Genomic DNA, 25,609 nt, shown 5'->3' on the forward strand with positions numbered 1-25,609 from the left:
CTGGAATTCTTTTTTTATTTTGATGGCAACAGTCCTGTAGCAGTAGGGCAGGAGGGTACCTATGGTACTTTGTTACACAAGTGTTTGTTGTTTCTTATTTTAATCATTGTTTCTTTCTTGAAAGGCAATAAGCAAAAGAGATGATCTTTTGAGAAAGTCAGAAGCTGATCTCCTGCAGGCAAGAGAAGAAATCAAAGAGAAAGTTGCTGAGCTGGAACACCTTGACAGCGTGGTCAAGAAATTAGAAGAGAGCATCCAAGACGCAGAGAGAAAAGCGAGAGAGTGGGAGAATGAAAACAATGAACTTGAAGCCGAGGTGAAAAAACTCCAGGGTGAGCTCCAAGATGTGCACAAGCTGTACGAAGAAACAGGTAACCCTCCTGGTGGAAATACATGTTTTTTTATAGCCAAATTGATTTTGTTAGTGATATTTGAATAGTATAATATGCATTCCCTACTGTTAAACAGAAGGATATCAAGATATATATCAGAATCAAATATAATAAATCACCAAGATGTTCACGACCATATACAAGTATGGGATCCGTTATCCAGAAAGCTCCAAATTACTGGAAGGCCGTCTCCAATAGACTCCATTTTTTCCAAATAATTAGAGTTTTAAAAAATGATTTCCTTTTTCTCTGTATTAGTAAAACAGTACCTTGTACTTGATCCCAATTTATTGGAGGCAAACCCATCCTATTGGGTTTAATAAATGTTTAAGCTGTGGAGATCCAAATTACAGAAAGAAAAAGAACCCTTTTCCGGAAAACCCCAGGTTCTGAGCATCTGCCTGACCAATATCTGCTTGACCAAAATCAGACCGAAATCTTTCAGTAAGGTTAAAAAAAAATCCTGGTGAATTAGAACCACATAAGCAAATGCATGTAGTCCTCTTCCAATGATCCAATCTTTACCCGGGGACCAAATAATTGGACCATACCAATATGGCCATCAATGCTGCCTTTTATTGATCATTTTTAGTATTTCAAAGATGTATAAAAGTGCTAATTGATTTCAGTGGTTACATTTACCAGAAATCTAATTTCAACGGCTCACACTGCAACATCACGGGATATATGTGTGTGTGTGTGTGTACTAACTCTATGTTATCTAATTAACATACAACATACAACTCTGTGGGGCCCATTTATTAAAACTTGATTTTTTTCTGGTCGAGGTTTTTGGGGGAAAACTTGAATTTTAAGAGATTTCTCAAACCTGTTGAGGTCATGTAGAAGTCAATGGCAGATGTCTCTGAAGTTGTTTCTTGACATCATGATCTGCTTTGAATAATCCAAAAAATCCAGGGGTTTTGGCAGATAATCCGAAAACTAAGGTTTTTGCAGACAAAACTTGATAAATCGAGTTTTCAGCATGTCATTCGCATGATTCGATTTAACGTTCGAATCTGTTGTGACGTTTTGTCGCTGATTTTGTTTTTTAGAGAAAAATTATTGATAAATGAACTAAAATCATGGAAGCGAGTTGGGTTCGATTTGTTTTCCAAAAAAAAATATATATGATTAATTTGAGTTTAATTGAATGTGCACCTGTGTTTGTCTGTGTGTATATGTATATATATGATCATTGAAAAAGGCCCCAAACGTCTTGATTTATGTACACAATAAAAGAACTTTGAATTTTGCACATAATGGAGTGCGGGTCTTTTCAATAAGATTATATGCAACACTTTGGACCCTGCACCCAGATTTGATTGAAAGATTCCAGATTGGAGTGTGGCTGCCACAAGTTGACTATATATATATATATATATATATATATATATATATATATATATATATATATATATATATATATATATATATATATATATATATATATATATATATATATATATATATATATATATATATAATCATTGGATAAGGACCCGCACTCCAATGTTTCGTGAAGAAAAAGTGCGGGTCCACCTGGGTGCTAGTCTGAGAAGTATGTAGACAAAATGCAGGGATTGACAGCACGCTTTCCCTGACGAAGGCTTCTGTGCGGAGCCGAAACGTTGGATCACCAATAAATCTCCACTTTCATTTGAATTATTGACTTGATGTATTTCCTTGGAGTGCTGTCAATCCCTGCATTTTGTCTATATATATATATATATATATATATATATATATATATATATATATATATATATATATCATATGTTCTAACTCTATGATGATTTTATACAATGCTGCAAGACCGGAAAGTGAATGGCAAACAGGAGACAAAAACATTATTATATTTTTTAGGTGCTAATAAACATCTCCGAGAAAAAGGGGTTCCACTTAGTCGTACCATTTTAGCTGAAGCTGCAGTCAACTGTATTTTCCATTCAGTGTAAATAACTTGCCTTGATTGTTACTGAGTTTTATTTAGATCTGGGGTGAGAGGGAAAAAAAAACTATAGAAAGACTAAAATTCAGCATTTCCCTGGAATATTTCTTATCAGGCTCTTTATATTAATAATAGGGTGTTAACCACATGCAGCCAGCAAAAATGTGTCTTTCTGACAATCCATAAAGGAACTGCTGAATTGCACAAATCTCTGTTATTCTGTGTGTGCCCATATACGGGCAGCTTTTGAAGACTGCACTTTAAGATTGGTTCATTTGTTTGTGCCATTGACAGCAGCCGTATCCTGCAAAAAGGCAATGTGCAGAAGGCAAGGCTCAAGACAGCAAATGGAATGCTTAACTAAACGAATAGTAAGATATATGTAAATAGTAATAATAATAATAATAATAATAATAAAAAAAGAATGCTGTAGAAGCTTCACATTCAAATATTAATGAAGTCATTCGGAATGTAATATACCATCAATGTCAGTGCCTTAATTTTCTGCTTTCCTATTCACAGCATAGCCAGATATTCGTTTTCCAGATACAACCCCTAGAGGTCTACTGCAAATTCTTTTTCAATACTACCAGATCATTGCAGATAATTGTATTACATGGGGTATTGATCTGAAATCACTGTTCACCGGAAAAAAAAATGTTAAAAAAACAAGGAAAAAAAAAACACACAACAACGATTCGAGGCATTTCTGTTTATTGTTCACACATCATATGAGTGGGGCTTTTGTGTGAATCACCTGTAAAAGGAAAGCAAGGTGGAAACATCAGAGAAATTACCTCTTTACAAGAATCTATTGATCACGTTAAATCAAAGAAGTATGTTTGACATGAGATTACCTGGCAGTTTGAACATTAGGTACACTATGTAATCGCCCGGGGCAGTTGTAAGTCTGCCAAAGGGATTGTAAATAAAGCATGCAGCTGCAAGTGCCTCTGGCTTGGGATCAACTCAAGCTCACGTCCAGGGCGTAAGGAAACGTGCACTAGTTTAACCCTTTCTCTCCAGCATAGTGTCAATTACCCCCCCCCCTTCCTGGTTTTTGCTGTTCATTTATTAAAGTGGAACAGATAGGCAAGAAGATGTCATAAAGAGCAGGATTTAAAAATCAGTATATCACTGCTCAAAATATATTGATTAGATTGTTGTGTGTTTAAACGTTTATTCTCTCTCTCTCTCTCTCTCTCTCTCTCTCTCTCTCTCTCTCACTCTCTCTTTATATATATATATATATATATATATATATATATATATATATATATATATATATATATATATATATATATATATATATATATGCTTTAGTCTCTTTAGTCTCTTTAGTCTCTTTTGTATTTGATATAAAGATGTGTGACCTTTCTATGTTTCTTAGATGCAGCCGTCATGTCTAAATCTATGTGTGTATGATTTTATTGTTAAAAAGCATACACACACACACGCACTGCCACACACACACACACTCACTTGCCATGCGTCTTCATCCCTCGCTGCCCTTATCCAAATGACATGGTAAATTCTGTCGAGCCACACTGCCCTCTGTGCACACGTTTTCTGCGCCCCCCCCACATTCTTATAAAGTGGTTTTCACTTTTATTGGAAGCAATATAATATAATTGTTATTTCAGAGCTCCCTTTATAGTGAGATACATTTCTCGTGCACACACATATACATTTATATTTCTAGACCAAAGAGCTTTCTATTCACTTTGCCAATATGCCGGTAGTCTATTAAGGAGCACAAAGCTACAATTCCCATTTGTAATTCCTTTTTCTTTTTTTTTGTCTGCAATTTTTTAATACTTCCTGCTGTGCAAGTCCGAAAAAAACTGATTGCTTTTCAAAGCTGCTTGTTTTCTATATAAGCTGATACACACCTGGTAAGAGAACCAAATGTTGCCTCATCTAAAGGCTTGACACTTACAAAGCCCAAAACATTGCTTTAGTGGAGAGTGCTGGGGGTGGGGGGAGCTGATTTACTGTGTGATTACATTTTCTTTATTGGGTAATGGCAGCACTCCCCCCTCCCCCCCCCCTTCTTCTGAGTTTCCCCTCCATAGTGAGATTTTGTTTTACAGCCTGGAGGGTTTATCTTAGATTTTGAAAGGAGTCTCACTTGAAGTTGTTCATTAGATTGCGTCCGTATTTCAACACGTGTTGAAATTATTAAACGTTCCACTCATTTGCTCAAAGAGATGCAGATGTACTTGGAGCTTAACCCCGCCGTTGCTTTATGTGGGATATATGCCATAGGTTTCACACTATATACGGTTGTGCGATGCGAATTCCACTCGTTGGGAAGTGGTTTAGTTAAGTGAAGGAGAGTTTGTGACTGTAGAATTTTTATATAAATATTTGTTTCCTGGAGAGACTTTCTTAGGATTTCCCTGGGCCCGTGTATAAGGTTATTTATTATTTTGTGATCTGCTTTGTTTCCATACTCACTAACCTTAGATATTGCTATTGACAACATTTTATAGAAAAGACACAACCTTTTCCTGCAGAAATTGCATTTTCTGTGTTTACGACATGCGTCACTTTATGTGATGCTATTTATCTATTAATCATGAAAATGAAAAAAAAATATGACTATAGCAGGTAAGGTCATTGATCTGATGGATTTATTATCAGTGTCAGCGTGTTGATCCATAAAAAAAAAACCAAAAAACAATATAATTAAGGAAGCAAATCAGAAAGACACGTTCAGCAGAGTATGCCATGACTAAAATATATACATTTATATTGAAATAGCTGTAGACACCCCGGCACTTGCACAAATTCACAGCTGCCTTGACATATGGACGTTCTTTGAATTTGCATTGAATGGGTTTCTCCCAACATTGTCTTATTTGACGCATCTGCATGATAAATCTTGAAAAGCATGTAAAGTGTGCCACTGTTGCCTGGCCAATGCCGGAGATATAAAGTTATATATTATCTACCTTCGGAAGATGAATGATGATAATTCACTAAGTTAAGATGCTTGTCTCATGCCTTTGGGCAAGTTCAGTAAAAAAGCAGAAGGCCTTTGGATCAATAGCCAAGTCTTTAGCAGCTTCTCACTTTATCTTAAACTTGCAAAAAAAAATTCAAAGAAAAAAATTTAAAAAATAAGAAAAAAATCTGTTTTTTGTAGCATTGTGAATATTCAATGGCATTATTATAAAACATGACATTTTTTTTTCAGTTCTTTATTCTCCATTCAGCTGTGCTATTTAATTTCCAGAACAGCCAGACCAAAGACCCATCCTGCCCTAGATATTTAATTTTTTTTGTTGCACAGTGCTTTATGCACGTAGATTAATACATTTTTCCCTGTTATGAGTTTATTAATTATAATTTTACGATCCCCCTACATCTCTTGACAAAGTACTCGGCAGTATTATTTTTTTTTTTCAATTTTAGGCAGCAAGTATTTTATTCAAATTATCTCCACATATCATTTTGGGCTGCGGTCAACAGAGAACAAAGGGAAATGTCTTTGTCTTAAAATCACTTATTTTTGTAGAGGAAAGGACCTGCCAGCGTCAGCCTGGTACAGTTTTGGACTGATAACTGAGCGCCATCTATTGGTTGACCTTGAAAATGCTCAACTGCTTTGCAATACCAATATAGGTGTTAAAAAAAAAAAAAAAAAAGTTTAACAAGGAACCCATGCTCCTTTATTTTATGATCCAATTAATTGTATTCAGAAATGTGTCCCTATGTATAATGTGTAATACTGTGAGCAATTTACTGGAATGTAATTGAAAAGTAAAAAAAAGGTGAATAGTTAAAATCATTGTATTAATTATGTTAAAGCACCTACAACCAGCACCCAGAATTTTGCAAACTGATACCGAAAGGTTAAGGCTTCTCCCGTGAATTAAAGTAAATAATAAGAAAGTAGAAACTAAAATTGATCATTTAACATTGATTATTTTTCATTTATCTGATGGCTTCCTAAAAACCGATGTGATCTGCATAAGAGGGAAACCTACTTTGACTTTTGGCTTCACTTTAATAACATTTTATGTTATGATTTCCTTGGTATCCTATAGCTCGGGAACTTGTTAGCCAAGCAGAAAAACTTCTATACTTGGAAACAAGCTCTAAAGCAACTCAAGAGCAGCTAAGCAAGCAAATAGCTGAAACAGTTCGCCAAGAACAGAACAGCAGAAAATGCCAGACAGACCTGAAGACCCTAACAGAATGTTTCACCGTTTCAGATGAGGAAAACAGAGGATACAAGTGAGTGGTCCCTTCTTTTAAATGCAAAAGAAATTCCGTCACTTTGCATGCCATTGTTTACTGTCATTTAGTTCAGTTCTGAAGTGGATGGATGTCTGTGATTAAATCTTTTGCAACCCATGAAACAAGTGGGATATGAAGGTAAAAGATGTGCCCTAGGTCTGTTATACAGCATGTGAGTGGTTAAAGCATTTCATCCATGATTGCTATTATTTGTAAATTATACTCCGCCGATACCTGTATTTATTTTATGTTGCAGTACATTTTCTGCATTGTGTATGTGTACAAACTGCATTTTTTTTGTTTCAAATTCAAAGAGCTGCATTATTTCTCCCCTGCTTGGGGAAAATGTAATAACGTGCAAGGTGTCGGCATTCTTTTTTTTTTTTTTTTTAAGAAGTCTTCAATGGCAGAGCTGTGGAGCAAAAGTCTTAATTTTGCAACACCAGCGAGGACAAAGGTTACATATGGCTCTTATTGTCTCCTCTTCTTCCTTAAAGCAGTTGACTCCTAAGCAAGATGGTACCAAATTATAGCAAATGCCGAGTTTAGATCTCTTGTTGCCCTTGGAATAAAGAGAACTGCAAAAATAGCCAGCTTTTTTAAAATTTAATCCGTAGCGACAGAGTTGACTACAACAGGCAAGGGCCTCATTGAAATGCTTAGGCATATATCAGTCAGGCATACAGTACACTACAGTATATACAGTCCCTGCAACATTATAATTCTGGTTTAAAAGGCTTAATTTATAAAACAAATATGGTATTTAAACTGCTCCAATAGTCCTGTAAAATAAATACATCATGAATGTGTACAAACGACACAACCTGAAATGCTTACATCAGTGTGATATTTATAATATATCCCAGTAAAGTGGATTTCAGTCATGTATTTATTTAATTACTTAAGTGTCCAAAGACCTTTCTGCCGCAAACATAATACAGTTATTTTTGTGCAAAAGCTTCTATCTTATTTCTATCTTATTTCCTTGTTCTGCTTTAACATACAAACATGGCAAATGTTTTCAATTGCTTTCTGATGCCTGCCGAGTGTAAGCAGCTGAAAGTTATATGACTGAGCAAAGCATGAATATTAGATTTACTTAATTGAATCCAAAAATAAAGGGTGACTACTTCTGTAGCCATAACATTTGTGGGAGGGCAATGTAGGTCCTGCAACTACAAACACAGATCAGGTGCTGAACACACATCTGCCCCTTAACTCTTTGGCAGCCAGGGTTCTTTCATCTTGCTCCACCGCGTGTTACCAGTATACATGTGGAGCTGTACAGATTAAACAAGAACCTGAGAATGTACATTCTACGGCATCAACTGTCAGGTCGCTGACAGCTGGTGCTGAAGAATGTTGGATTCCTGTAAGGTAAGTGGTTAAAGTTCTTGGTACTGTTTGAAACACATCTCTTATTTGATGATATGGTATTGGTGTTTTTTTTAAGTCCCTTTTCAAATACACCTATCGGACCTGTTATCCAGAATTCTCAGGACTTGGTGTTTTCCAGATAAGGGGTCTTTCTGTAATGGCCATACTTTAAGTCTACCAGAAAATCATGTAAACATAAAATAAACTCAATAGGCTGGTTTTGCTTCCAATAAGGATTAATTATATGTTAGTTGGGATCAAGTACAAGCTACTGTTTTATTATTACAGAGAAAAGAAATCATTTTGAAAAATGTGGATTATTTGGATAAAATAGAGTCTATGGGAGACTGCCTTTCCATACTTCAGAGGGTTTTCTGATAACTGATCCCATACCTGTAACATAGTTTCTTTAATGCTAAAACTTTCAGAAGTCTAAAGTGTTAATTAATAGTTAATTAATTGAATGTATGTTTTGCCCATGAAATGGAATAAAAATAGAAATGTGTGTGTTTTGCTGTTTATTTAAGTATGTATTTACAGGTATGGGAACCCATTTTCCAGAAATCTCCAAATTATGGGAAGGCTGTCTCCTATAGACTCCATTTTATCCAAATAATCCAAATTTTTCAAAATGATTTCCTTTTTCTCTGTAATAATAAATCCGTGCCTTGCACTTGATCCAAACTAAGATATAATTAATCCTTATTGGAAACAAAATCAGCCTATTGGGTTTATTCAATATTTAAATTCTTTTCTAATAGGCTTAAGGTATGAAGATCCAAATAACAGAAAGATTTGTTATCCAGAAAACCCCAGGCATTCTGGATAACAGGTCCCATACCTGTATTAGTATGTATAGGGAAGATGGCTATTATTATGCTAAATGTTTAGGGTCTAGGACTTTCTGGATAACGGGCCTTACTATCATTTGGAACACAGTGGCTAAATCATTGAAATATGTTAAAAAATGTAGTTGTTTTGCCATAAGCATGGATATACAGTATGCTGGGTTCGTTTTCATGATGCACAAGGCATTGCTTTATTATTATTATTATTATTATTATTATTATTATTATTATTATTATTATTATTATTATTATTGCATATGACTGGCCAACAATGAAGAATTTCTAACAATACCCCATTGAAAATGGCATTGTGCTTTCCTGATTATTCTGAATAACAGGTTTCCATTTATACACCCTATACCTGTGTGTCTCGTATTCATATCTACTGTATATATTTATATATTCTGCTTTATAAAAGGAAAAAAAATTACACTGTCGATTTTTAAGACACAATTTTAATGTAGCCAAATGTGGATGTGGCCTCTTTAAGAAATAATGGCTTTGTGTCATACAGTTAATAATGTTTCCAGGAGGCCATTTGTATTGATACCCAGAGCAATTAAAGTCAGGAATAGAGCAGTTCTAGTCAAATACAATTAAAAAAAAAAAAAAAAAATATATATATATTTATATATTATATATATATATATATATATATATATATATATATATATATATATATATATATATATATATATATATATATATATATATATATATAGAGTTATTGGTAAGCATTGTTAGATGTGTGTTTGCTGTATGGAGCGGTGTCCTAATGATTAGTGCTGTACATTGCCATCAAGGCTGAATTCTCCACACACAAGCTTCATGTAAAATACTTGTCCAGAGCTTCTGCTGGGTGCCTGGAAATCGTAATAATTTGTTGCATTGATTTTCGTGCGGCTGTACAGCTGAGGTCCCCAGCGAACGGATAGGAATAGACATTTTATTGATTTGCTTTTCATAGTTATATTTGCAAGGCTCCATTGCAAAATAATTTAGACATTTAAACTCTGAACTGGAGCATTATGAAAATGTGATTCTTCTACTTAATCATTTAACTACTTGCAGATAAAACTTTATGCTTGATCTGAAGTTTGAATACTGATTTTTTTTTTTTTTCCGTTCGTGCCCATGAAAAATATGGATTATGTCATAAAATGTGCAAAAAGGATGTGGAAAAGAAATCAAATTATACTGTACACAAAGACATATGCATAGAATGTGCCTACATGTTTGTAAAATTTCTACCTATTTATTTTTGAATTATTATTAGTTATTATTAGTTAGCCTCAGACCTCTTTTACCTTTTAAACAGAAAATGTGTTTAATTAATAAGGAAATTTGGCAACAAGTCAATAGCTTGGTCTTTTAGTTTCATAGTGTTCATATGAATGTAATAAATAACTACACTTTATAACGATCTACACTGTTTATAATGCTAAATACATATACAGACGTTGCTCTTATATTTGAATTGCTTGACAACAGTAAATAACGTTTTCTCTCACAGGCTAAATTATTTATGGGGAACGTTTGCCTTTGTGTCATGCCCCCCCTCCCCATCTATCAATGCTTAGGAGCCTATTTATAACGCGGTAAAGTAGTAATGATAACTACTCAGCTGTACGTCAATGTTTTCCGTCGATACAAAGTCAGAGGGAAGGGAAGTAGTTGTCGGAGTTGTAACAGAAATGTTATCAAAGTACTAAAATGTAATTCAAATCCCATTATTTCAATATAGCTCTAACAACTCTGACTAGATTATTGCCGGGTAGTACAATATTGATGATTTCACCTGTCACATTGCCAAATAGAAGTTCTTTATCCTCCCATAGGAAATTATGGGATCTCGACAGGTCTGAGCTCTTGAACACATTTCAATGATATTTTTGTCTAAGTTGATGCTGAAGAGAGAAAAATAAAACAGTGCTAGAAGGAAACCACAGAATTTTTGGGGAAAATGTGCAAAAACTTTCTTTCAACTTCAACACGTTTTAAAGGGGACCTGTCACCCAGACATAAAAATCTTTTTTTCATATTAAACATGAAAGCCACATTGTTCTTTTTTTAATTAAAACATCCATACCTGTTGTAAACCCATTTCAAAATCTCAGTTGTCAATCATATATTGTCTACCCCTCTATGCATTAGGCATAGATGTTGGGCAGGCAGTTGCTTACACTTGCCATTTCACTTTTCATTGCATTCCCCACATTTCACCTCTCTCCTCACCCATCTAATTATGTAGCAAGTGCATGGGCACGGGCATCAGGTCCCCCATTCTGGTGCACAAACAAGGTTTTGAGATGATGCAAGGCTTGTCTTAAAGGAATTGTTCAGTGTAAAAATAAAAACTGGGTAAATAGATAGGCTGTGCAAAATAAAAAACGTTTCTAATATAGTTAGTTAGCCAAAAATGTAATGTATAAAGGCTGGAGTGATTTGATATATAATATGTCAGTCAGCTCACTACTTCCTGCTTTTCAGCTCTCTTGGTATACACTGACTGGTTACCCAGGTTACCAGGCAGTAACCAATCAGTGACTTGAGGGGGGGGCCACATGGGTCATATCTGTTGCTTTTGAATCTGAGCTGAATGCTGAGGATCAATTACAAACTCACTGAACAGAAATGTACCATGTGGCCCCCCTTCAAGTCGCTGACTAACTCAGAGTTATAGAGCTGAAAAGCAGGAAGTTGGATTCTGGCTGTTTTATTAGACATCTGTTCACTCCAGCCTTTATATATTACATTTTTGGCTAACTAACTATATTAGAAACATTTTTTATTTTGCACAGCCTATCTATTTACCCAGTTTTTATTTTCATATTGAACTATTCCTTTAATAACAGTGTCCACAAAATGGCTCCTGCTTATTTGCTATAATTATGAATTCCCAGACTAAAGGAAACAAGATTTGAATAATTTATATAGCAAAAGTAAAAAATTTGTTTTGCTTAACTATTGACGATAGGATTTGGAATAAATATGCCCCTTAATTCTTAATTAGAACTGTATCCACTATAGTACACCAGTGGTAAACATGTTTGGAGATCTTATTTTCCCATTCATTAAAACTGCAGATGTACAATTATTAAGTTCGATTTAAGAAAGACTACTCCAAAAATCCATAAAAAAACACAGTGTTTGACAGTTTAACGAATTCAAGATTTTCTGCCTGCTTTGAAACCACAGGTAGTAGTGGAGGGCTGTCAAACCCCTACCCTCCCAGCTATTATGATCTACAGGTCCTAAGGTCCGGAAGCAGCTGTTTTTAAGGAGATACAGTACATAAATACCTAATAGATTCATTGTTTTATGTCTGCTTTTACATACATTTACATATACATTTAAAAATACAAACTGACTGATGAACTCATTCTTTCACTGTATTAAAAATAGTCATTTGACAAAGAATATATCCTGCAGGCTCGGTCTTTTATGCCATTGCCTAGGCTCACTTTTTTTGGCACTCAGTGGTCACTATCCCCAACTGCCAGCCTCCAGGTATATGATTCACCATACCACTGGTTTTGATGGAAATATTAAACACATCCTACATTTACAGTAATCTAGTAGTATAGAAACGCGGTCCATATGTTGAAACCCTGCCATTACTGACTTACTATTAACCATATGTTCCTCATATGTTGCTGAAATGATTATCAAACCTTAGTATTAGTAAATAACGTGATGTATCATGTGGAGAACATCATTTTCGCACCAGCTGGGAATGACTAAAGGCAACATAAATGGAATGTGAACTGACCACTTAAGATCTATGTAGCACGACTATTTTTTATTCCATTCAAATGTGGCTTATATGTTGACTTTTTCCCCCCTCTCTCTCTCTCTCTCTTAGAGAAATGCTTGACAAATTGAAGGTTGAATTAATAGCATTAAAGGCAGAGCATCAACATACTGTTCAAGAAACCCTACCGCTGCAACAAGCCAATCACAAGCTCAAGACAGAACTGGCCTCTGTCAAAGATCACGCTAGGAATTTGGAGCTCCAGGTAAATGACCTTTATTTTGCTTGACACCTGCTGTACATTGAACTATGTAGATCATAGCTGCTATCAACTATTCTAGAAAAACAATTGTGTACATGGCAGTGGAAGTTACGCAGGTGACAGGCTGGCTTCTTTATACACAAAAAGCAAACAACATTGATTTTAAATTTGTTTAATGAGATGTGGAAATGGATTGATTAAAAAAGAATGCTGTGGATTGATGCACCTGTAGGCACAAGCAAAGGCCCTGCCTGCTCCTTATGTCATAATGGCTCTTTATATAGTGTTAATGTTAATGCTGCTGTTGTTGTAAAGTGCTGCAAAAATATGCTGGTACTTCATGATGATAATGGCAGCTTGTACTTGGACTTAAAGGATTCCAAGAGAACATGTGACTACATGTGGCAGTTATATATTTAAAGAGACAACATGTAGACGAGTATAAGGCTATGCAATCATTTTAATGTGCGATATATAATTTGCATTAAGTGAAAATCCTCCAGTCACACTTAGGAAATGATATGTATGTACGTCTTCTAATAGTTATAATTTAGGGGGAAACCTACTAGCTTATATCATAAAGAGAAGCAGGAGAAGAAGTGAAAGCTATATAGGAGATTGGGATGATTATTACTGGTACATTATAGTAATGGTTGCATTACAATAGAATGTATAGAGTGGTTATAGCCTGGTTAAGAGGCTGTACAGAGAATAAAGTACCCATATTGTAAAATAAGAGGTTTATAAATTTCACAGTGGAGTTCCATAGCCATATAAACAGAGCTGTATTTTAAAACAGGGCTACATGATTTCTTATAATACACTATTGTCGGTGAGTCATGTGACACAAGTGACTACTAAGCACCATTTAAAACTGGCCTGTAAATCAGGGTGTTCAACCTGTAGCTCTACCACTTTGGTTTTACTGCATCTCCTGCGATCAGTGGAGTTATTTCTACTTGGCAGTTCAACAACAGCTGGAGAACTACAAGGTGGCCATCCTTATGAAGAATAAAACTATCATATAATTGAAATGCAGCATACTGTAAGTGGCTGAGATTGCCTCTCCAGAGGTAGGTCTCAGGTGAAATGTCCACTCTGACCAACCTTCAAACCAGCTTTACAAGGAGGCATGGACATCTAGTTCTTCATTTACTTTTGCACTGCAGTTGTCTAGAGGAAAAGATCTCTTACACCCCTATATGTGATAAATTGAACTAAGTTTGCCCAGTTGTAGTAACACATAGCAACCAATAGGATGTTTGTTTTAAAACAAGTGACCGGTGAATGTTGCCTGCTGATTGGTTGCTATGCAAGGGCCTTTTATTACATACCCCATTAAGGTTGAAACTATGCCTAAATGTGTAGTTTAGCAGACTTCCATATCACTTAATGCTTTGACTGTGCAAAGTAATATTTCAAACTCTGCTGCTGTTTTATATTTTAAGCTTATTTATTTAATTGCATGAGTTACTGTGTTTTGCTTGTGTCTGTCTATATCTATCTATCTATCTATCTATCTATCTATCTATCTATCTATCTTTCAATCATCTATCTATTTATATATCAGATATATATCTTTATATCATCTATCTATCTATCTATCTATCTATCTATCTATCTATCTATCATCTATCTATCTATCTATCTATCTATCTATCTATCTATCTATCATCTATCTATCTATCTATCTATCTATCTATCTATCTATCTATCTATCTATCTATCATCTATCTATCTATCTATCTATCTATCTATCTATCTATCTATCTATCTATCTATCTATCTCTATTATCTATCTATCTATCTATCTATCTCTATTATCTATCTATCTATCTATCTATCTATCTATCTATCTATCTATCTATCATCTATCTATTTATATATCAGATTTCAATCTATCTATCTATATATCATCTATCAAGCATCTATCTATCTATCTATCTATCTATCTATCTATCTATCATCTATCTATCTATCTATCTATCTATCTATCTATCTATCTATCTATCTATCTATCTATCTATCATCTATCTATCCATCTATCTATCATCTATCCTTCTATCATCTATAGATCTATCAAGCATCTATCTATCAATCATCTATCTATCTATCTATCATCTGTCCTTTAACCCGTATACTGTTTTTAACAGCATTGTATTCAGGGGCTTAAAGAACAGTAGTAATGTGAGAACTGCGAGTGGGAATGATGAATATTTATTGTGCTGTATAGTGAGTGAACAAAAAAGGTCATTATCCATTGCCAGTTTGTACTCCCTTGGAATACAAATTGAGAATAACTTTGCAGGAGGATTTAAGTTAATTTTACCGCTACCCAGAGAAATTCGGAAATGATTGAGCTGGCAAAGCAGTGTTCGTTATTCTGTAACCAGGAATGCTTTATTAAAAAATGCAGAAACAATTAGGAGAGAAAGGAGATTGAACCATGCAAGGAAAGTATAAATAAGTCTGAATTGAGATTGATTTCGGCATAATGCTGTGTAGGAATTCCCGTCTATCGATTAGTTTTAAAGCCTGTGCACAGAACCTAAAAAGATAAAGTAAGCAAGGTCAGATAATCAAACCAGTTTTCAATAGTAAAAACAGCAACTGCCACTGTACACTATTAAAATAAATCCATAATACAAATTGCTTTCGAGAAAAAGTGGATGAGAAGCTGATCTTCCTATTGAACCTTTATACTGTTCAGTGACCACACTGGGTAAAGGATAGGTAGGGATGCCTGCAAGATCAATACTAAGTAAGATGTAACAAGGAATCATTCAGAACATTAAAGTCTTGCAAGAATAAGAAGGGGGATCTCTCCACAAATAAAAGGTTAGCCTGGGGCCCTTCTGTTTTTAATATGCAGTAACCCCCCTACTCTTTATTCACAACTCAGGCTGTGTTTCTTTTTATATGCTATGATATGGAGTTGTGTATATTGTGGTACTACAACAAGTGCTGCTGTGTGCTCAGATATGCCCATATTTAAAATGTTATTCATTCACGTATAGCTTGGTACATTTTGTAGTGCAGTTTTGAAGCATGTGTGTGATGTTAGCAGGGCAATTGAATCTAGTTTTTCCACCAGGGTAATCAAAGCAATAATACATATGATGTTTTGCATGTCACTATTTCAGATGTATTTTGCACGTCAGTTTGTATTTATTCTTGGAAGAAGATGTCGGAAGTACTCTTCCAAAGAATTCTCTCAAACTATGAATTTAAGAATCTAGAACAAATCCCAGCAGTTCGATCCTCTTTTTCTATTAGTCAGGAAAGTGTTACCAAATTTATCCAGCCTGATCAATGTGTCCTTTTTCTCAAATGCATTGGACTGCTTTGAGATAAGGTGTTTGTGCTCAGTGCAGCTCAGCAACAGTCCTCATCATTAACACCCAGCCAAGCAAATCACATTTGGGATTAATGATTTGTATAGTTTTTGTTTTTTATTTTCCACAAATATTACTAAACTGATAAATATTAGTAATGACAGTAAAGCTTTGTTTATTTTTACGGATGTACCAATCTTTACAAAAATACTGATAGATGGTGTAGGACTCTAACCCCTATATGTAATAAAAGGTGCTAAGTTTAGCCAGGAGCAATCACCCAGATGTTTTCAAGTGACCAGTAAATTCTTCCTTCTGCTGGGTTACTGCTCCTGGGCAAACTTAGTAAATTTTTTACATTACCCTTTAAGTATTTTCATTGCTGCAATAAAGCTCTGAGGGTCACCACAGGTTCTATTTCCTATTGCCATCAGTTGGTAAAAATTTTTGATGGTCTACTCTGTTTTGATCTGTTGTCTTGCATGCCATTTCCCTCATTCGCATGTGGCTTTTTCCTTGCATGTCATTGGAATAGAATCAGTTTTGCACCTATGCAGATCCTGCTCTGGAATTTTCTAGTCTAATGACCCATGAGAAGGCAGAGGCTCTTACAACAAGCACCTGCCACTGCAAATAGAGAGCTTATGTTACAGAGAGTTGAGTTCTCTGTTCTGGCTAATGGCCCTCACAGGAACAACTTGTGAAAGAGACAATAATAATTGTCTGTTAGCTGCCATGGGAAGGATATTGTGGTGATGCACATCTGCACAAAAAGCCAGAAATACCATTTTGAGACAGACTTGCTAATATACTATTTAAGTGTGTCTTCAACAGTGACAAAATCCTATAAAAAAAACATAGCTAGAAATTATGCACACACTGCAGAAGGTTTATCCCCCAACCTGATCTAATAAGCTTTATTTCTACAGAGCACAAATTACTGTAGACTTTACTTAAAGATTATTGCCATCTGAAAATGTATGTCACAATAATCTATGTTTAAAGGGATCCTGTCATCGGAAAACATGTTTTTTTTTTCCAAAATGCATCATTTAATAGTGCTGCTCCAGTAGAACTCTGCACTGAAATCCATTTCTCAAAAGAGCAAACAGATTTTTTTATATTCAATTTTGAATTCTGACATGGGGCTAGACATTTTGTCAATTTCCCAGTTGCCCCTGGTCATGTGACTTGTGCCTGCACTTTAGGAGAGAAATGTTTTCTGGCAGGCTGTTGTTTTTCCTTCTCAATGTAACTGAATGTGTCTCAGTGGGACATTGGTTTTTACTATTGAGTGTTGTTCTTAGATCTACCAGGCAGCTGTTATCTTGTGTTAGGGAGCTGTTATCCGGTTACCTTCCCATTGTTCTTTTGTTTGGCTGCTGGGGGGGGGGAGGGAGGGGGTGATATCAGTTCACCTTGTAGTACAGCAGTAAAGAGTGATAGAAGTTTATCAGAGCACAAGTCACATGACTTGGGGCAGCTGGGAAATTGACAATATGTCTAGCCCCATGACAGATTTCAAAATTGAATATAAAAAAAATCTGTTTGCTCTTTTGAGAAACGGATTTCAGTGCAGAATTCTGCTGGAGCAGCACTATTAACTGATTCATTTTTTTTAAAAAAAAATTTCCCCATGATAGTATCCCTTTAAGCAGCTTTTAGACATAATGACCATTGTTTTGTATGAGGGCTCCGTGAAGAGCAGTTTTAACAGATCAACTTTCAATCTCTTATCTTATGATAGTGTCGCTGTCCAGATGGGAAAATTCTGTTTGCGATTGCCTCTTTGGGAGATCAGCAGCAGCCAACCCTGAAGTGACAAGCTGGCCATAGACGTTAGGATTTTTAAAAGATCTTTTCGTTATCATAAGACTAAGCTAATCTTGAAACGATCATTTAAATGTACGATTTGTCCATCAACTAAAAAGACAATTTCAAGCAATTTTGTCTAGTTGAAGCCAGGAAAACTGAGGGTAGCTGTCTGCTTGGTCCTTCAAACAATTGGACAATAGATAGATTTCACTGGGACAGATGAAAATTTTCTAACCTGGCCGATCAATTTTCTGACCGATGGATGAAAAATCGTTAGATGCGCGATCGTTGGATTCCCACTAACCTCACGATAATTTGATGAATTTGTCAGATCACACAAGAATTGGTAGTTTGGGAGAGAAAAATCGTAACGTCTATGGCCAGCTTAAAGCAACCCAAAAATCCTTGACTGATCTGCTCATTCAGCTTATCAGCTGAACCAAATGATTTCTGTGGTTTTGGCTTGTCAAATTTTTGTAGCTAAACCATAAGACAAGCTCATTCAGCTTGGAACCAAACAAAAGTTTAAATGAAAAGTATAGCTGCATACTGAAAACAGATAATGTAGTGCATAATAAGTGCACTATTGAAGGAAAACTATATCCCCAAAATGTATACTTAAGCAACAGTTTATATCATATTAAGTGACAAATTAAAGAATTCTTAAAGAATCGAATATACATATTTACAGTAAGTAAATATTACCCTTTTACATCTTTTCCCTTGAGCCACCATTGTATGACATTCTCTGTGCTGCCTCAGAGATCACCTGACCAGAAATACTGCAGCTCTAACTGTAACAGGAAGAAGTGTGGAAGCAAAAGTCAGAACTTTGTCTGGTAATTGGCTCATGTGACCTCAATATGATTCAGTCAGCACTCACCAACTTCACAATTCTTTCTCAAAAGAATTGGCTCATGTGACTTAACATGTATGTGTTTTTTGGTTTGTGTGTTTGCACCATGCATTGTAGGATCCCAGGTGGTGACAAAAATGGCAATTTTCTATTTAGGATTACCAAATGGCATGTACTACAAAAAAGTATATTGTTATGAAAACATGAAACATGAAGCAGGGTTTTTATATACTGTATGAGCTGTTTTATGTGATATTTTTTTATATGACCTACATTGTTCGGGGCTATTGTTTTGCTTTAAAGAAAATCACCTTATTGACATATTAATAGATCAGAAAATATTGCCCTTTTACATCTTTTACATTGAGCCACTATTTTGTGATGGTCTGTGTGCTGCCTCAGAGATCACCTGACAGGAAATAATGCAGCTCGAACTGTAACAGGAAGAAGTGTGGGAATGAAAGACAGAGTTCTGTCCATTTATTTGCTGGTGTATCCTAGCATGTATGTGTGGTTGTGTCTGTGTTTGTGCACAGTGAATTGTATGAGCCAGGAGGCAACCCATAATACTTAAAATGTCAATTTCTAATTAGGATTATCCAATGGCACATACTAATAGAAAACCATACTTTTATGACAATGGTTCATTTAGATGAAGCAGTGTTTTACATTTGAGGTGTTTTATGCAATATAGTGAAAGCTCAGGGGTATAGTTTCCCTTTCTGAAAACATTTACGCTGTGTGACTGCTCTCAGCAACTAATATCCCAGCACCCACTTAAGTAACTTGCCTGATGTTTTCTTTTATTCACACTCCTTCAAACAACTGGGAGATTTGTCTCACTAACAACTTTCAAAAGTTTAAAGAGGCCCACATAACAAAAAACCCCTAATATACCCATCACAGTTAACTGTTTCTTCAAAAAGTATGAATAAATGCCATTTTCTATGCTAAAATCCAGCTGTTTAACAGTTCAAATTGTAACAACTTCTCCACAGCTTACAGACGGCATGCAGGAACTACATAACCCACAATGCATTGCACTGTGATGTTCCTTTCCTTATTGAAATCACGTGTGCAGGGAATTGTGGGGTTTGGAGGATGCAGTCTAAGGACAGCTGGCTGTCAGCAAAGTAGTCAGACAGATCAGCACAAGAGCAGGGGGCTAGGCTTAGGGACCTGTCAGAAACCATTAAAAATCATGAAAAGTCTGCATATTTTTTAATTGATGATTATTGCAAGGTTACTTGATATTATGTTTGCTTTTCAAAAAGCTTACTGTTTGTGCATGCACACGGGGTATCCTCACTGATGCAGAATTTCCTGACTGTTTGCATTTTGGCACCATGCTGTATGTGAAGGAGTAGGCAGGTGAGGAAGAAGTGATACACTTTTGTGGACAATGTTCATAAGGTAACTGTCCTTTCAGGTATCCCAGGCAAAATTTATGCAAATACTGTAACTGCCCTTTAACACTTGGAGGTATATTTATCAAAGAGTGAAGTTAATAGTGAAGTTCCGCCACTAGAGTGAAATGCCGCCACTCCCCATTCATTTCTATGGGATTTTTAAAGGCGTATTCATCAAAGGGTGAACTTTCACTTTCACCCATTGATAAATATGCCTTTCAAAATCCCATAGAAATGAATTTAGAGCTGCGGAATTTCACTCTAGTGGCGGAACTTCTCTCTTTGATAAATTTACCCCTTGGTCTTACAGTGAAGCCCACCTAATGATCCAATGTAATAGCTATAGATTTTACTATGAGAAAGTCAATATAAGCCACAAATTATAATGATTATATGGTTGCTTGAAGAGTATTGGGCAATTGTATTTAAGTCACTTTTGAAAATAGGATGTCAACACATTTCCTATTGCTCTCTTGATATGAGCTCTTGGCCATAAGCATGACATTCATTAGAGGCCATGAGATTCACAGAGGCCAATGGTACTTGGCCAAAAGTCCAGCATCCCATCAAGAGGTTGCATGAAATACATCACAGCCACAGATGTGGTGTCTTTAAAAGGGACACAATCATTGGGCTTATAGGCACTATTTATTTAAGGTATAAACATGCCCATTACGATTTACCATTTGTTGGAAAAGCCATGGATTACAATACATTATATATATGGGATCTATGAACTGGAAACCCATTATCTCCCACGTTGTCCACTTTAAACAAACAATTCCTGGTGTTAATTAGGCTAGCATGAATCCACATAAATGGAAAACCAACCATATTTGATTCTCTTAATGTTTACATTTTTTAGTAACATGAAAGCATGGTTTTCTGCATTGTGGAAAGATTGCTTTCCCTAGTCCCAAGCTTTCCAAATAACAGACCCCATGCCTGTACTTGCTAACCCACTTTGTCCAAAATATAGCGTTTTTGGTTTGCCTGCATTAGCACAAAGACTCAGCACTACCAGCAGAGAGGTTAAGAAAAAACATCCTTCAATTAACCTTTTTTTTAAAAAAACACTGCTCTTGAGAAAAGTGACTGTGAATTTCTGTGAAAACCAATTGCTGAAGTATTTTTCCAATATTTATATAATAATTATGCAGAACGGTATGTACATGATGATTCAAGAGCCTCTTCAGAAAAAAAGCTTTGTGAATAAAGGAAATTCATTATGCAACTGAGACAATCCTCATTAAGTGAAAGCTTTGAGGAAAGGGAAGTTTAGGAACATGTTTAGTACTCGTTTTTCTCCCCTACTACTGTCAACATTTCTTATTTATTCCTTTAGTTCACTTTTTTTCCCACTCTTCCTTTTCCCTTTGTTTGGGAATAAATTGCTGATAGCAGCTTTCATGGTAAAAGTATGGAACAATATGCAGTGTTGTCAATGAAAGGTCAGACCATTTGCATTCATTAGCAGCCTGCAGAAGCGTGCCGCGTGTGTTTCATTGGAAGGCTTATGGATATTGATTTTCATACAGCTGAAGGAAAAAGATAATTAGTTGTATACTTCACTTATAGGTGGTGCAATTAGGGATAATTTTCCTATAACTACACAGGCTTTGTTGTTTCGCTTCCATGCCTCTGTGCTACTCTTCTCATCATTTTTCAGTTGTGTTGTCAGCAAGCACAGTCCTTTCCCTTGTAAATGAAGGTTTATGTGAGAGAACATAGCATTTATATAAGGGATCATCCAACAGTTAATTCCACAAAATACAGTACTGTAAAATCTACTAAACCTTGGTTTGGCTATGGAGGGGATTATTTCCACACTGAAAATACAGTTCTGTATTCCATTTCTTCTCAAGTTTTCACACTGTTGGTTTAATCTGCTCTATTTTGTTTTATGTTCTTTGTTTATTGTTACATCTCTATTACTTATTTATATTTGTAATGCTCATAATACATCACATAATCTCATTCAACTGGTAATCACTTAATCACTCATCCATAAAGCACTGTTATACTTCAATGATATCAACTCTAAATTAGAATGTAGAGGAAGCCTATTGCTATGCCTTGGGCCCTTGCTGAGCCAAGGAACACATGATACTGATACTAATTATCTGTAATATTATAGTACAGGTATAGGATCTGTTATCTGGAATCCCGTTATCCAGAAAGTTCTTTATAGACTCCATTATAATCAAATAGTAAACATTTTTAAAAATTATTTTCTTTTTCTCTGTAAAAATAAAACAGTACGTTATACTTGATCCCAGCTAAGATTTAATTAATCCTTAGTAGTAGTGATGGGCGAATTTGGGGCGTTTCGCTTTGCCGAAAAATTTGTCCAAAAAAAACGGACGCCGACGTCCATTTTTTTTTGACACTAGCGAATTTTCCCTGGTGACTAAATTTGCCCATCACTACTTATTAGAAGCAAAACCAGCATATTGGGTTTATTTAATGTTTACATGATTTTCGAGTAGACTTAAGGTATGAAGTTCTAAATTATGGGAAGACCCGTTATCCGGAAAACCCCAGGACCCGAGCATTCTGGATAATAGGTCCCATACCTGTAATAATGCTCATTGATATATAAAACCACCCAAAGAGCTGTAGAATCCATTGCCCATCTGTGGGTAATGCTGGTGCTAGTACCAGATATGTCATGTTTATGGTAGTAGTGAACTTGTAATTCGCACTCTTCGTTTCCTGATTGTATGTTGCAATTTTGTTTCGGCTGTGACATGCCCTTGAAAATATAAAATGTGCTGGGAACATTGTGTGAGCCAAGCAACAATACCACTACAGTATAGGTGTAGAATCTGTTATCCAGAAACCGTTATCCAGAAAACTTTATAATATGTGAAGGCCATCGCCCATAGGCTCCATTATAATCAAGTATTTCAAATTTGTAAAAATTATTTATTTTTTCTCTGTAATATAAAGCAGTACCTTGTACTTGATACCAACTGAGATATTATTGATCCTCATTGGAAGGAAAACAGACTTAAGGTATGAAGATTCGGATTACTTTATCCGAAAAGCCCTTAGTCCCGAGCATTCTGAAAAACAGGTCCCATACCTGTATATCTATAATTGCTCATGCATTGAATACAAGTATTGCTAGTACAGGTATTATCCAGAATGTTCGGTCCCCAGGGTTTCCCAGGTAATGGATCTTTCCCTAATTTGGATCTTCATACCTTAAGTCTACTAGAAAATCATGTAAATATTAAATATACCCAATAGGCTGGTTTTGCTTCCAATAAGGATTAATTATATCTTAGTTGGGATCAAGAACAAGGTACTGTTTTATTATTACAGAAAAATAATTTTTAATGTTTGAATTATTTCATTATAATGCAATCTATGGGAGATGGCCATTCTGTAATTCCGAGCTTTCTGGATATCGGTTTTCCGGATAACTGATCCAAAACTTGTATTTAAGAAGACTGAGTTAAAGCTGTATTGAGGCTCACTAAGGACATCACCCCAATACCTATGTGATCAAAAGAACAAGTTGGAATTCTTAACAGAACCGAAAAACTATGCATTATTAATGTTGAAGTCCTTTGGATACAAATGTGTCAATATAAAAACAAATGCACCCTTAAATGTTGATACTACTGGGCACATTTACTAAGGGTCGAATATCGAGGGAATATTTGACCATCAAAGTAAAATCCTTTGACTTCGAATATCGAAGTCGAAGGATTTACCGCAAATACTTTGATCAAATACTTCGATTAAATCCTTCGAATCGAACGATTCGAAGGATTTTAATCCATCGATTGAAGGATTTTCCTTTGATCAAAAAAAGCTTAGAAACCTTATGGGGAAGGTCCCCATAGGCTAATATTGGTGCTCGGTAGGTTTAGTGGCGAAGTAGGTAGCCAAAGGTTTTTTTAAAGAGACAGTACTTCGACTATCGAATGGTCGAATAGTCAAAACGATTTTTAGTTCGAGTCAAAGTCGTAGCCAATTCGATGGTCGAAGTACCCAAAAAAAAAAAACAAGTTTTTTTTAGTTCGAATCCTTCCCTCGAGCTTAGTAAATGTGCCCCTATGTGTATACAGGGATTACGCATTTAAGGTATTGATAATAGAAGCAAAGAGTTAATAGTGTGAAAAGTGCTGCAACAGCAGTGAAGTTATTTGTGACTTTTTAAAATAGACTATTGGTTGTTATAATTACCGTATATACTCGAGTATAAGCCGACCCGAGTATAAGCCGAGGTACCTAATTTTACCTAAGAAAACTGGGAAAATGTATTGACTCGTGTATAAGCCTAGGGGAAGAACTGGCACTTAAGCAAAATAAGTTTAGTGAAGATCAGGTGTCTTTGGTGTTGCCCAGCATCTTCATTGACAATAATACGGTAATCCCATAATGTTTTATTTTTAATTGGAAAACTTTTTTTTTTTATCGTTTTGCTGCTATAATATCTGTTACGTTGCCTGTCTGTGTATTCCCCCAGATTCAGCTCAGCACTCTTGTAAAGAAATCCTCACGGCCCGTCTGATCTGCCAACCCACCCACCCACCAATGAAGAAACAGTAGGCTTGTTTAAAGATCAACTTTGTAGAAGTGCAATGCTTCCTGCTTTTTCTTACTGTATCTTCATTAGTGGGGAGTAAATGAAGTTCAGTCAGCAGTCATGGCTGGCAGGAGAGTGTTATTGTGACACACAGTTCATAGCAATACACATAGCTAGAAGACATCTTTTCCATAACTCTAGCTCTATCTATCCCTTCCTGTCCCAGTAGCAACCTGTCAACAGCTAGTGACTAGGCCCCAAAACCCCGAGGCTTGAGTTACAGCTTAGAGCAGCGCCGCCCGCTTTCCTTTGCCTGTCAGACCCTGCTAGGGGCAGGCTTAGACAGAGACCAAGTCCGGAATAACCCTGCACGCTCAAAACGGATATGAGCATGTGAAGCTCACTCACCATGTTGGTGCTCGGCATCCAGGTGAGTGTGAGTGGCGCTGCGATCTCTGCGATCTCGCTCATGCGCAATGAGGCTGCGGCCTGCGGGAGGAGAGAGGGGAGGCCGGGCATGGGGAGGCAGCGCGGGCCACACACACAGGCAACACTCTGTCCGCACAGAGGAAGGGGCGGGGAGAGTGAAAGGGCAGAGATCTTTAAACACGCCTACTGTTTCTTCATTGGTGGGTGGGCGCGTTAGGCAGAACAGACGGGCCATGAGGATTTTTTTTTCAAGAGTGCTGAGCTGAATCTGGGGGAAAACACGGACAGGCAACCTAACAGATATTATAGCAGCAAAACGGTAAAAAAAAATAAATAATGATTTCCTAAAATGCTGACCCGAGTATAAGCCAAGGTAGACTTTTTCAGCAC

General features: G+C 36.0%; 1 protein-coding gene across 4 annotated transcripts in view; it reads left to right on the forward strand.

The window, feature by feature from the left end:
* The window catches only part of LOC108719304 (polyamine-modulated factor 1-binding protein 1), a 322,584-nt gene that overhangs the window by 191,902 nt on the left and 105,073 nt on the right, over window positions 1-25,609 (forward strand). For all 4 annotated transcript variants that reach the window (XM_018268087.2, XM_018268088.2, XM_018268086.2 and 1 more), the window contains 3 exons: window positions 125-371; window positions 6,399-6,588; window positions 12,682-12,835. In XM_018268087.2, the coding sequence (XP_018123576.1) occupies window positions 125-371; window positions 6,399-6,588; window positions 12,682-12,835 (591 nt within the window). The remainder of the gene's footprint in view (window positions 1-124; window positions 372-6,398; window positions 6,589-12,681; window positions 12,836-25,609) is intronic.

The sequence above is a fragment of the Xenopus laevis genome, chromosome 6L (assembly GCF_017654675.1).
Source record: "Xenopus laevis strain J_2021 chromosome 6L, Xenopus_laevis_v10.1, whole genome shotgun sequence".
Classification (NCBI taxonomy): domain Eukaryota; kingdom Metazoa; phylum Chordata; class Amphibia; order Anura; family Pipidae; genus Xenopus; species Xenopus laevis.